Source organism: Pristiophorus japonicus, chromosome 15 (genome assembly GCF_044704955.1).
Source record: "Pristiophorus japonicus isolate sPriJap1 chromosome 15, sPriJap1.hap1, whole genome shotgun sequence".
NCBI lineage: Eukaryota > Metazoa > Chordata > Chondrichthyes > Pristiophoridae > Pristiophorus > Pristiophorus japonicus.
Genome location: NC_091991.1, coordinates 56219226 through 56232624, shown reverse-complemented (window position 1 = coordinate 56232624; position 13399 = coordinate 56219226). Strand labels below are relative to the sequence as shown.

Sequence of the window (13399 nt, the reverse complement as noted above, 5' to 3'; positions counted from 1 at the left end):
AATGAGAGATGAACTTAGTGAAACATATAAGATACTGAGGGGATTCGATAAGGTAGATGCAGAGAGGATATTTCCATTTGCGGGGCAATCTAGAATTATGGGGGCATAGTTTCAGAATAAGCAGCAACCAATTTAGAAGTGCAATGAGGAGGAATTTCTTCTCTCAGAGGGTTGTAAATCTGTGGAATTCTCTACCCCAGAGAGCTGTGGAGGCTGGGTCATTGAATATATTTAAGGTGCAGATAGACAGATTTTTGAATAATAAGGGAGTGAAGGGTTATGGGGAGCGGGCAGGGAAGTGGAGCTGAGCCCAAGATCAGATCAGCCATGATCTTATTGAATGGCAGAGCAGACTCGAGGGGCCAAATGGCCTACTCCTGTTCCTATTTCTTCTGTCCTAACCAAGATTCGATATTAGTTTAATATAACTTCTGTTTTTCAATTCTGTCCCTCTAGAAATGAACCCCAGTACTTGGTTTGCTTTTTTATGCCCTTTATAACCAGCGTCACAATTTTTATTGATTTGTGTATCTGTACCCTAGATCCCATTGCTCCTCTTTCCAATCCTCTCTCTGCTTTTGCACTCTGGAGACAACCACAAGAACAACCTTTAATCCAAACTGAACAAAGCACCAACTCTCTGCAGTTATCAGAACTCAGTGACTAATGTTTTGCCTGCTAACGTTTGCTGACTGTAGAAATAGAAACTGAATTATTATAATAGTAGTCCTGCATATACTGACCTTTAAGTTTCAGCAAATTCTCAAGCTTTCTTTCTAAATCCAGGATGTAGTTCTTTGCCTTACGCAATACCTGCCACTACAAATAAAACCAATGTATAGCAAAAGTTTAGCCTTTGTTGTAACATAAAGAACGTTGTTTAATTCTGCAATATCACTGCTGCTCAGAGAAACAGTTATTTGATCGGAGCAAAGGGGAAAGCGCTACAGCTCAGGTCTATGTCAATCCCGACACATATGCAGTACAGACCAGGACAAGGGGAACAATTCAATCTTGTTTGATACTGTACAGCTTGTGTGTGTGCCGTTTTCTATACACTTATAACCTATATCAGAGGGAGACAGCAACATTATGGCCCCTATTTTCCACTTGCTGGATTTTCGGCGCCCGCACATGTTAACGTCCGATTTTTTTTATGTACGTTTGCGCCAGGAAAAAAAATCGGGGCTTTCGCCAAATAAATATTTGAATTTGGTGCCGCGCTCTTCGAAGTTAGTCTGGGTGGGGGGGGGGGGGGGGTGCGGAGCTTCAAATCTGCGCTAAAAACTCTCTGGGCATACGCGAAAAGCTGAAGTTGTCAGGGCAACTAGAGATGCTGAAGCAAGCTGCAGCCCGCTCCCCCCAAAGGACTCCTACCTCACCGCTGCTGAAAGGGCCACAAAGGACCTGTACCCGCTGCCACCACTCCCCCCTCCCCAAGTGAGACCCACGGCCACCGGAGCTCCGCCTCCCGCTGGATCTTCTGCCACCGCTCCGCCACCCTCCCCGGCTGGACCCGCTGCAATCCCGGGCCGAATGGCCCTCCTGCTCCCGAACTTCAACTCGCAGGGAGAGCGGTGGGGGGCATTCGGCCCGGGAATCCGGAATGCAGCGGGTTCAGCCGGTGGGGAACAGTCCTTTCCACCCAGAAGTCTTCTTCCCTTGCTCAAAAAAGAGTTCCCTGTGAAGAAAAAGATATGTTATTGTGTATACTTATTGCCTTGCTCTTGTCCTCTTGTGTGCCGCGCTGATTCCTTAAGTTAATATATGTTTTTTTCTGTGGGGTTTTTGGGCAGTACGCGCCGCGCTGAAAAAAATCGTGGTCGGCCAAAATTGATTGTCCAGAAAAACGCGATGGATCCTGTTTTGACTCGGGTTGGAATTTTTAAACTGTCGCACATGGTCGGTGCCGGCGTCCAAACGTTGGCGAAAGTTGGAAAGTGCGTTTTTCATGTCAAAAAAACATTTGGGCGCCAAAAAAACGGCGCACAATCATGGTGAAAATAGAGGCCTAAGTAAGTGAAATGGAGAAAAAATAACTTGTTTCATAATATTTTCAAAATTTACTACATTTCATCTCGTACCCTAAAATGTAAAATGCAACGTGTTACACATTATACACATAAGCGTGTCACCTATGTAACTCAGTAAATTCTGTAATATAAACAAGATTTCATATCCATATAACAGTATGTTGATAATATTTTTAAAAATCTAGGAGTTATCCTCTGACTATTGAAACCCAGTTATCCTGAGCATAATTTGTTCCCCAAACTGGATCATATTTGATTTGTGGGTGCCACACTCAAACTCTGTCTTACTTTTGAAGTGGTCCTTTTGGTCCTCTTGGACTGAGGGCACACCGTGTCACGCAGGTGATTGAAAAGGCCCGCCAGCTTTGCTCGATGTCGAGCTTGAGAGAGGCGGCGGCGAGCCACCCGAGGTTCCACTTCCTGCAGCATCGCCAAAAAGCTGGGACTCGCATCTGTGTAAGGACTGGTGCACTCTCCGGAGCTCTCCATTTAAACCTGAATCCAGGAATATACACAGAGCTGCACACTGTTAAACATGAGTAGTATAGGTATCCTATTACAGACTAGACTCCTATCATTCCCTTATAATTCTGCTTCAGAAATATTTCACCTTATACTCTCCTATGAAACACAGAGCAGTATTCATGGATTGATGGCACTTCTCAATTAGATTCCATCTTTTAAATTACTCATTAGTAACCATTAGGTTTCCATAGATTATGGAGAATGAAAAGTGATTTAATCAACAGATTTACCTTACATGAAATTACATAGATCTACAGCACAGAAACAGGCCATTTGGCCCAACTGGTCTATGCCGGGACTTGTATTACACTCCTCCTATTCTAATGATCTCTCCCCACCCTGCCCTGTATCTCTCTATTTCCCTCTTCCTCATGTATGCATCAAGTCTCCCTTTAAATGCAACAACGTTATCTGCACCAACCACTCCATGTGGCAGCAAGTTTCACATTCTCACCACTCTCTTCTGGACTTAGATTGGGTAAATAAATGGCAAATGAAATTCAATATAGCAAAGTGTGAGGTGATTAATTATTGTGGGAGGAATAAGGAGGTTACATATTTCTTGGAAGGTTAATACCATCCTATCGAACCCCTTTCTAATTTTAAAGAACTTTATCAGGTCTCTTTTAATCTCTTTTCCAGAGAAGAGAACCCCAACCTGCTCAATCTTTCCTGATAGTTGCAACTTCTCAAATCTGTTAACATCTTTGTAAATCATTTCTGCACTTTCTCCAGTGCTTCAATATCCTTTTCATAGTATGAAGACCAGAACTGCACACAGTACTCCAAGTGTGGTCTAACCAAGGTTCGATATAAATTTAACACTACCTCCCTTTTATATTCTATTCCTCTAGAAATAAATCCCCGTACTTTGCACTCTTTATCGCCTTATAAACGTGTGTTGGTACTTTAAGTGATGTATGTATCTGTATTTCCAGATCTCCTGCTCCTCTACCCTATTTAGTTACTAACCTCCCACAATAATGAATCACCTCACACTTCGCTATATTGAATTTCATTTGCCATTTATCCACCCAATCTGAAAGCCTATTTATGTTTTCCTGTATTTTTGGTGCAGTCCTCCCCATTATTAGCTATACCCACAATTTGGTATCATCTGCAAATTTCTACACATTTACAATTTCTGCGTCCAAATCAATATGGCAAACTCAGTGGGCCCAGCACAGATCCCTGTGGGTTGCCACTTCCCACTCACTGCCAGGCCAAGAAACTTTCCTTAGTTCTACCCTCTGTGTTTTGTTTTGTAGCCATCTTTTAATCAACTCTACTACCTGACCCCTAACTCCACACACCCTGACCATTATCCTGAGCCTCTTATGTAGCATATTATTGAAGGCCCTCTGAAAAGCCATGCATACACATCCACTGCAGTGTCAGTCATTGTTTCGAACGAGGATGACTTGCTTCCACGTGAGTTTCAATGAAGAACCCGATATTCCAGTCCTGAACTCCAATTGAAGGGGTGGAAGATGCCTGTGCGTGGATCTTTTTAACGTGTGGTGACCATTGCATACCAGCCACCACACGGGCTTGTCAGAGCTAGGCCTTTATCCAGTGGCAAAGGTAAACCAGGACGACTGGAGACCTGCTCTGCTGCACGGACCTAGTGCGCACACATATCACAGTGTGGGCTGGCCCGTGCTGCCCCTGGGCCCTCGGCTCTTCTGGACCCCATACCTTCACTTGCCGCACCTCCGCCACATCCTAAATGACTTTGCTCTAGATCTTGAAAATGTGCATTGTTTAAAATCATTGACAAGTATGTGAGAACAGAAGAAGGTAGGATTTAAATTGGTATCAGACATCAAAAGGAAACAGACAATCAGATGGCCAGGAGACTACTGTTCACATCTTATCTACCTAAAGTGTTTGAATTGTTAATGTCTTAGTTGAATGACCATTGAGAAGAAGAAATCTTCTTCAACATCAAAATATACATGAGCAGCAGCCCTATGGTTTAAATTCCCTGTGTTACATAGAAAATAGGTGCAGGAGCAGGCCATTCGGCCCTTCGAGCCTGCACCACCATTCAATATGATCATGGCTGATCATGCAACTTCAGTACCCCACTCCTGCCTTTTCCCCATACCCCCTGATCCCTTTAGCCATAAGGGCCACATCTAATTCCCTTTTGAATATATCCAACTGTTATGTATCTTGTGTTATTATATATAACTGTATCCTAACATGCTACACATGACTGTAATAAGTTATGACCTGTAACCACCAGCATACCTTACCACCAGGGGTGCACTTGGAAGAGACAGGTATATAAGGACAGGTCTCAGGCAAGTGCAGCATTCCAGAGCTGTGAAATAACTTTCTGTGGTAGAGAATTCCATAGGTTCACAATTCTCTGGGTGAAAAAGTTTCTCCCCATCTCGGTCCTATATGGCTTACCCCTTATCCTTAGACTGTGACCCCTGGTTCTGGACTTCCCCAATATCGGGAACATTCTTCCTGCATCTAACCTGTCCAATCCCGTCAGAATTTTATATGCTTCTATGAGATCCCCTCTCATTCTTCTAAATTCCAGTGACTATAAGCCTAGTCGATCCAGTCTTTCTTCATATGTCAGTCCTGCCATCCCGGGAATCAGTCTGGTGAACCTTCGCTGCACTCCCTCAATAACAAGAATGTCCTTCCTCAGATTAGGAGACCAAAACTGCACACAATACTCAAGGTGTGGTCTCACCAAGGCCCTGTACAACTACAGCAAGAGCTCCCTGCTCCTATACTCAATCCTCTCGCTATGAAGGCCAACATGCCATGTGCTTTCTTTACTGCCTGCTGTACCTGCATGCCTACTTTCAATGACTGATGTACCATGACACCCAGGTCTTGTTGCACCTCCTCTTTTACGAATCTGTCACCAATTAGATAATAATCTGCCTTCTGTTTTTGCCACCAAAGTGGATAACCTCACACTTATCCACGTTATACTGCATCTGCCACGCATTTGCCTACTCACCTAACCTGTCCAAGTCACCCTGCAGCCTCTTAGCATCCTCCTCACAGCTCACACTGCCACCCAGCTTAGTGTCATCTGCAAACTTGGAGATATTACACTCAATTCCTTCGTCCAAATCATTAATGTATATTGTAAATAGCTGGGGTCCCAGCACTGAACCTTGCGATACCCCACTAGTCACTGCCTGCCATTCTGAAAAGGACCCGTTTATTCCCACTCTCTGCCAACCAGTACTCTCTCCACGTCAATACATTACCCCCAATCCCATGTGCCTTAATTTTGCACACTAATCTCTTGTGTGGTACCTTGTCAAAAGCCATTTGAAAGTCCAAATACACCACATCCACTGGTTCTCCCTTATCCACTCTACTAGTTACATCCTCAAACAATTCTAGAAAATTTGTCAAGCATGATTTCCCTTTCATAAATCCATGCTGACTTGGACCGATCCTTTCACTGTTTTCCAAATGCACTGCTATTAAATCTTTAATAATTGATTCCAGCATTTTCCCCACTACCATTGTCAGGTTATCTGGTCTATAATTGCTTTACCACAAGAAGGAGTTCACTGGATCTCCACAAGGTCAGTCTCCTGTGTAACATTCGCCAGAGACCAGGATAAATGGGTCATTTTCCGGTTGGCAAACAGTAACTAGCGGGATGCCGCAGGGATCAGTGCTGGAACAGTCCAATATGAGAACTAAAGTCTCTGTCACAGGTGGGACTCAAGGTGCTCAGCGCCCTCCTGGATGCACTTCCTCCACTTAGGGCAGTCTTTGGCCAGGGACTCCCAGGTTTCGGTGAGGATGTTGCACTTTTTCAGGGAGGCTTTGAGGGTGTCCTTGTAACATTTCCTCTGCCCACCTTTGGCTCATTTGCCGTGAAGGAGTTCCGAGTAGAGTGCTTGCTTTGGGAGTCTCGTGTCTGGCATGCGAATACGTGGCCTGCCCAGCGGAGCTGATCAAGTGTGGTCAGTGCTTCAATGCTGGAGATGTTAGCCTGGTCGAGGACGCTAATGTTGGTGCATCTGTTCTCCCAGGGGATTTGTAGGATCTTGCGGAGATATCATTGGTGGTATTTCTCCAGCGACTCATGCAGGTACAGCTAGTAATCAGGAAGGCAAATGGAATGTTGGCTTTTATTGCAAGGGGGATGGAGTATAAAAGCAGAGAAGTCCTGCTACAACTGTACAGGGTATTGGTAAGACCACACCTAGAGTACTGCGTTCAGTTCTGGTTTCTGGATTTAACGAAGGATATATTTGTATTGCAGGCAGTTCAGAGAAGGTTCACTAGGTTGATTCCGGAGATGAGGGGGTTGACTTATGAAGATAGGTTGAGTAGGTTGGACCTGTACTCATTGGAGTTCAGAAGGATGAGAGGTGATCTTATTGAAACATATAAGATAATGAGGGATCTTGACAAGGTGGATGCAGAGAGGATATTTCCACTCATAGGGAAAACTAAGACTAGAGGGCATAGTCTCAGAATAAGGGGCCACCTATTTAAAACTGAGATGAGGAGGAATTTCTTCTTTCAGAGGGTTGTAAATCTGTGGAATTCTCTGCCCCAGACAGCTGTTGAGACTGGGTCATTGAATATATTTAAGGTGGAGATAGACAGATTTTTGAGTGATAAGGGAATAAAGGATTATGGGGAGCAGGCAGGAAAGTGGAACTGAGTTCATGATCAGATTAGCCAGGCTCGAGGGGCCAAATGGCCTACTCCTATTTATGTTCTTATGACCTCAGTATGAGTTACTGAAAAGAATAAAACGATTAAGGACATCTTTGTTGAACAAAATGATTAAGAGCATTTTTGTTATCAGTCTATGCATTGTGTAAGTCCAAATATTGCATTAGTTTTGTGTTCTATTATCTTTCTGATAAATTATCTTCTATATAACTCCAAACCCAATCTGAGATAAGTGTGGTATTTACTGCCATTTTGGAGCAGAATGTGGTGGGCATGATCTCCAGTGTGATATATTGTACATAAGGAGTAAAGGTTCATTCTGTGGCATGCTAACCCACTCAAGGTATGCAAATAGATACAGGTTTCAGCTCCTGCAACTCTGGCCTAGGTTTTCAAGTCCAATCTGCCCGGTTTCAAATCCTGTTGCTTTTTTCCCCTCACTCTGACACTCGCCTTCTCTCACTCCTGGTGTTGTTTCTCTCTCTGACTCTCACCTTCTCTCACTCCTGGTGTTTCTCTGACATTCGCCTTCTCTCACTTCTGGTGTTGTTTCTCTCTCTGACTCTCACCTTCTCTCACTCCTGGTGTTTCTCCCTCTGACTCACCTTCTCTCACTCCTGGTGTTCTTCTCTCTGACACTCGCCTTCTCTCACTCCTGGTGTTTCACTCTCTGACTCTCACCTTCTCTCACTCCTGGTGTAGTTTCTCTCTCTGACTCTCACCTTCTCTCACTCCTGGTGTTTCTCTCTCTGACTCTCAGTATTGTGTTCCTAACACAGATGAGACTGCACACAGCGAGGTTAAAGTAACAGGTACCTCAGTCTTTATTAAGACACTCCAGAGTGAGGAAAAGGCCTTAGGGGCCGGCTTATATACAGAGCTCCCAAAGGATGCTGGGATCCCTTGGGACTTCAGGGGATGCACTCCCTGGTGGCGGAACATGGGAGTGCATGCTTTACAGATACACAACATCACTCCCTCCCAAAGTCAAAGTGAAAACTATTTACAAGGTGAGGTGGTCGGGAGCCTTTCTTTCCCTGGTGGACCGCCTCGGTACAAATGTCTGTTCTGGTGTGTTGGCTGTGCCCTTGCTGGGCTGGTGTGTTGTTGCCCTGCAGGGCTGCTGGGTGAGCCTGGCCTTGCTGGGCTGTTGGGCGTGATGGGTTCGATTTCCTGGTCCGGGGTGGTGTCGTGATCCTTTGGGTTTGTGTTGTGGGGTCGAAAAAGGTGGTGTCTGCTGTGGGTTGTTCAGGGCAGTCTGTGAACTGCAGCCTCATTTGGTCCAGGTGCTTTCTGCAAATTTGTCAATTGTCTAGTTTGACTACAAACACCCTACTCCCTTCTTTAGCTATCATCGTGCCCGCAATCCACTTGGGACCATATCCATAGTTTAGCACATACACAGGGTCATTCAGATCAATTTCCCGTGACACAGTGGCGCGACCATCGTTTAAATTTTTTTGCTGCCGCCTGCTCTCTACCTGATCATGCAGGTTGGGGTGAACCAGCGAGAGTCTGGTTTTAAGTGTCCTTTTCATGAGTAGCTCAGCCGGGGGCACCCCTGTGAGCGATTGGAGTCTCATGCGGTAGCTGAGCAGTACTCGGGACAGGTGGGTTTGGAGTGAGCCTTCTGTGACTCGTTTAAGGCTCTGTTTGATTGTTTATACTGCCCGCTCTGCCTGCCCATTGGAGGCTGGTTTAAACGGGGCCGAGGTGACATGTTTGATCCCATTGCGGGTCATGAATTCTTTAAATTCGGCACTGGTGAAACATGGCCCGTTGTCACTGTCCAGTAGGTCAGACAGGCCGTGGGTGGCAAACATGGCCCTCAGGCTTTCAACGGTGGCGGTGCTTCCCGACATTATTTCACATTAAATCCATTTTGAAAAAGCATCCACCACCACCAGGAACATTTTACCAAGCAACGGGCCCGCATAGTCGACATGGATCCTTGACCATGGTCTGGAGGGCCAGGACCACAAACTTAGTGGTGCCTCTCTGGGCGAGTTGCTCAACTGAGCACACATGCTGCATTGCCGTACACAGGACTCTAAGTCAGAGTCGATACCGGGCCACCATACGTGGGATCTGGCTATCGCTTTCATCATTACTATACCTGGGTGTGTGCTATGGACATCCGAGATGAACGTCTCCCTGCCCTTTTTGGGTAGCACTACGTGGTTACCCCACAACAGGCAGTCTGCCTAAATGGCCGCTCGTTCTTTCGCCGCTGGAACGGTTTGATTGGCTCTTACATTTCAACGGGGATGCTGGCCCAGCTCCCATGCAGTACACAGTTTTTTACTAGGGACAGCAGAGGATCTTGGCTGGTCCAAGTCCTAATCTGGCGGGCCATGACAGGTGATTTATCATTTTCAAACGCTTCCATGACCATCAACAAGTCAGCGGGCTGCACCACCATCAACAAGTTTGCAGGTTGCGCCATTTCCACCCCCGTGGTGGGCAATGGTAGCCGACTGAGAGCATCCACACAGTTCTCGGTGCCTGACCTGCGGCAGATGGTATAGTTATACGCTGATAGCGCAAGTGCTCACCTTTGTATGCAGGCTGAGGCATTAGTATTTATCCCCGTGTTTTCAGCGAACAGGGATATGAGGGGCTTGTGATCAGTTTCCAGCTCAAATTTGAGGCCAAACAGGTACTGATGCATTTTCTTTACCCCAAACACACACGCTAATGCCTCTTTCTCAATCATGCTGTAGGCCCTCTCGGCCTTAGACAAGCTCCTGGAGGCATAGGCGACAGTTTGCAACTTCCCCGCAACGTTAGCTTGTTGTAATACACACCCGACTCCGTACGACGACGCATCACATGCTAGCACAAGTCTTTTACACGGGTTATACAATACAAGCAGCTTGTTGGAGCATAAAATGTTTCTGGCTTTCTCAAAAGCAATTACTTGGTTTTTTTCCCCATACACAGTTCTCACCTTTACGCAATAACACATGTAGGGGCTCTAAGAGGATGCTTAGCCCCGGTAGGAAGTTACCAAAATAGTTGAGGAGTCCCAGGAACGACCGCAGCTCCGTGACGTTCTGTGGCCTTGGCACGTTCCTGATAGCCTCTGTCTTGGCGTCTGTGGGCCGAATGCTATCCGCCGCAATCTTTCTCCCCAAAAACTCACTTCGGTTGCCATGAAGACGCATTTCGACCTCTTCAGCCCTACGCGATCCAGTCGCTGGAGGACCTCCTCCGGGTTTTGTAGGTGCTCGATGGTGTCCCGACCCGTGACCAATATGTTGTCCTGAAAAACCACCGTGCATGGTACCGACTTGCGTAAGCTCTCCATGTTTCTCTGGAAAATCGCTGCATCCGACCGAATTCCAAACGGGCATCTGTTGTAGATGAACAGTCCCTTGTGCGTGTTGATGCAGGTGAGGCCCTTCAAAGACTCTTCCAGCTCCTGCATCATGTAAGCCGAGGTCAGGTCGAGCTTGGTGAACGTCTTGCCTTCTGCCAGCGTCGCAAATAGGTCGTCTGCTTTAGGTAGCGGGTATTGGTCCTGTAGCGAGAAACGATTCATAGTTACTTTATAAATCGCCGCAAATCCTGACCGTGCCATCACTTTTGAGTACTGGAACAATCGGGCTGGCCCACTTGCTGAATTCCACTGGAGAGATGATGCCCTCGCGTTGCAGCCTGTCCAGCTCGATTTCCACTCTCTCCCTCATCATGTGAGGTACCGCTCGCGCCTTGTGGTGAATGGGTCATGCCTCTGGGACTAAGCGGATCCGCACCTTCGCCCCAGAAAAGTTTCCAATGCCTGGCTCAAAAAGGGAAGTAAATTTGTTAAGAACCTGGGTACATGAGGCCTCATTGACATGTAATAGCGCTCGGATGTCATCCCAGTTCCAGCGGATTTTGCCCAGCCAGCTGCTTCCAAGCAGTGTGGGGCCATCGCCCAGGACAATCCAGAGTGGCAGTTCGTGCACCGTGCCCTCATAGGTGACCTTGACCATGGCGCTGCCCAGGACAGTGATGAGCTCTTTGGTGTACATTCTCAGTTTCGTGTGGATGGGGCTCAGGGCTGGTCTGAGTGCCTTGTTGCACCACAGTCTCTCAAACATCTTTTTACTCATGATGGATTGGCTCACGCCGGTGTCCAGTTCCATGGCTACGGGTAAGCCATTCAATTTTACATTTAGCATTATAGGTGGACATTTCGTCGAAAATGTGTGCACCCCATGTACTTCAGCATCTGCTTCCTCTCTCTGAGGCTCGAAATTGCTTTGATCCTGCATGGACCGATCTTCCTCTGCCACATGGTGGTTAACACGTTTTGCAAAGCTTGCAGCTCGTCTGCAAGCTCGTTGGAGGTGCCCCATTGTTCCACAGCTCTTGCAAACATACCCTTTGAAGCGGCATGAATAGACTGAATGAAAGCCTCCACAACGCCAACAAGGTGTAAATTGCCTTGCATTCATCCTTTGTTGCGGACTCTGAGTCATCTGGGTCACCTGAGGCCTGCTGGCAGTTGCAGACTTGTAGTTACTGCCCTGTACATTTCTGCTCGCAAACACAGTTCCAGTTAATTTATGAACATTGCTAGCACTTGTGTTCTGAGAGATTTGTTTGATATCGCAATGGCCTTACTGAGGGTCGGTGTTTCTACAGTCAAAAGTTTTTGTAGGATGGTCTCATGGCCAATGCCCAGTACAAAAAAGTATTTGAGCATTTGCTCCAGGTAGCCATCAAACTCACATTGTCCTGCAAGTCGCCTTAGCTCGGCAACGTAGCTTGCCACTTCCTGACCTTCAGATCGCTGGCACGTGTAGAACCGATACCTTGCCATCAGCATGCTCTCCCTGGGGTTAAGATGCTCCCAAACCAGTGTACACAGCTCCTCATACGGCTTATCTGTGGGTTTCACCAAAGCCAGAGGATTCTTCATGAAGCTGTAGGTCGGTGCCCCGCAGACCGTGAGGAGGACTGCTCTCCTTTTTGCAGTGCTTCCTTCTCCGTCCAGCTCATTGGCTACAAAGTACTGGTCCAGCCATTCGATATAGGCTTCCCAGTCCTCACCCTCCGAGAACTTCTCCAGGATGCCCACAGTTTGCTGCATCTTTGCGTTGGATTCGTATGCTCGTCGCCAGTTATTGTGTTCCTAACACAGATGAGACTGCACACAGGGAGGTTAAAGTAACAGTGACCTCAGTCTTTATTAAGACACTCCAGAGTGAGGAACAGGCCTTAGGGGCCGGCTTATATACAGTGCTCCCAAGGGATGCTGGGATCCCTTGGGACTTGAGGGGATGAACTCTCTGGTGGCGGAACATGGGAGTGCATGCTTTACAGATACACAACACTCACCTTCTCTCACTCCTGGTGTTTCTCTCTCTGACTCACTACCTCTCACTCCTGGTGTTGTTTCTCTCTCTGACTCTCACCTTCTCTCACTCCTGGTGTTGTTTCTCTCTCTGACTGTCACCTTCTCTCACTCCTGGTGTAGTTTCTCTCTCTGACTGTCACCTTCTCTCACTCCTGGTGTTGTTTCTCTCTCTGACTCTCACCTTCTCTCACTCCTGGTGTTGTTTCTCTCTCTGACTGTCACCTTCTCTCACTCCTGGTGTAGTTTCTCTCTCTGACTCTCACCTTCTCTCACTCTAGATGTTTCTCTCTCTGACTCTCGCCTTCTCTCACTCCTGGTGTTTCTCTCTCTGATTCTCACCTTCTCTCACTCCTGGTGTTGTTTCTCTCTCTGACTCACCTTCTCTCACTCCTGGTGTTGTTTCTCTCTCTGACTGTCACCTTCTCTCACTCCTGGTGTAGTTTCGCTCTCTGACTCTCACCTTCTCTCACTCCTGGCGTTTCTATCTCTGACTCTCACCTTCTCTCACTCCTGGTGTAGTTTCGCTCTCTGACTTTCACCTTCCCTCACTCCTGGTGTTTCTCTGACACTCGCCTTCTCTCACTCCTGGTGGTTTTTTCTCTGACTCTCACTTTCTCTCGCTCCTGGTGTTTCTCTCTCTGACTCTCACCTCTCACTCCTGGTTTTTCTCTCTCTGACTCTCACCTTCTCTCACTCCTGGTGTTTCTCTCTCTGACTCTCACCTTCTCTCACTCTTGGTGTTGTTTCTCTCTCTGACTGTCACCTTCTCTCACTCCTGGTTTTTCTCTCTCTGACTCTGACCTTC

The 13399-nt window shown here is 46.8% G+C and overlaps 1 protein-coding gene across 1 annotated transcript in view; it reads right to left on the bottom strand.

The window, feature by feature from the left end:
* Window positions 1-12625, bottom strand: part of LOC139280784 (stimulated by retinoic acid gene 8 protein homolog) — a 53164-nt gene extending 40539 nt beyond the window's left edge. The window contains exons 1-3 of the mRNA XM_070900476.1: window positions 12576-12625; window positions 2322-2528; window positions 744-819 (exon numbers count right to left, since the gene is read on the bottom strand). Of these exons, the coding sequence (XP_070756577.1) occupies window positions 744-819; window positions 2322-2522 (277 nt within the window). The 5' untranslated portion in view covers window positions 2523-2528; window positions 12576-12625. The remainder of the gene's footprint in view (window positions 1-743; window positions 820-2321; window positions 2529-12575) is intronic.
* Between the last annotated feature and the right edge of the window lie 774 nt (window positions 12626-13399).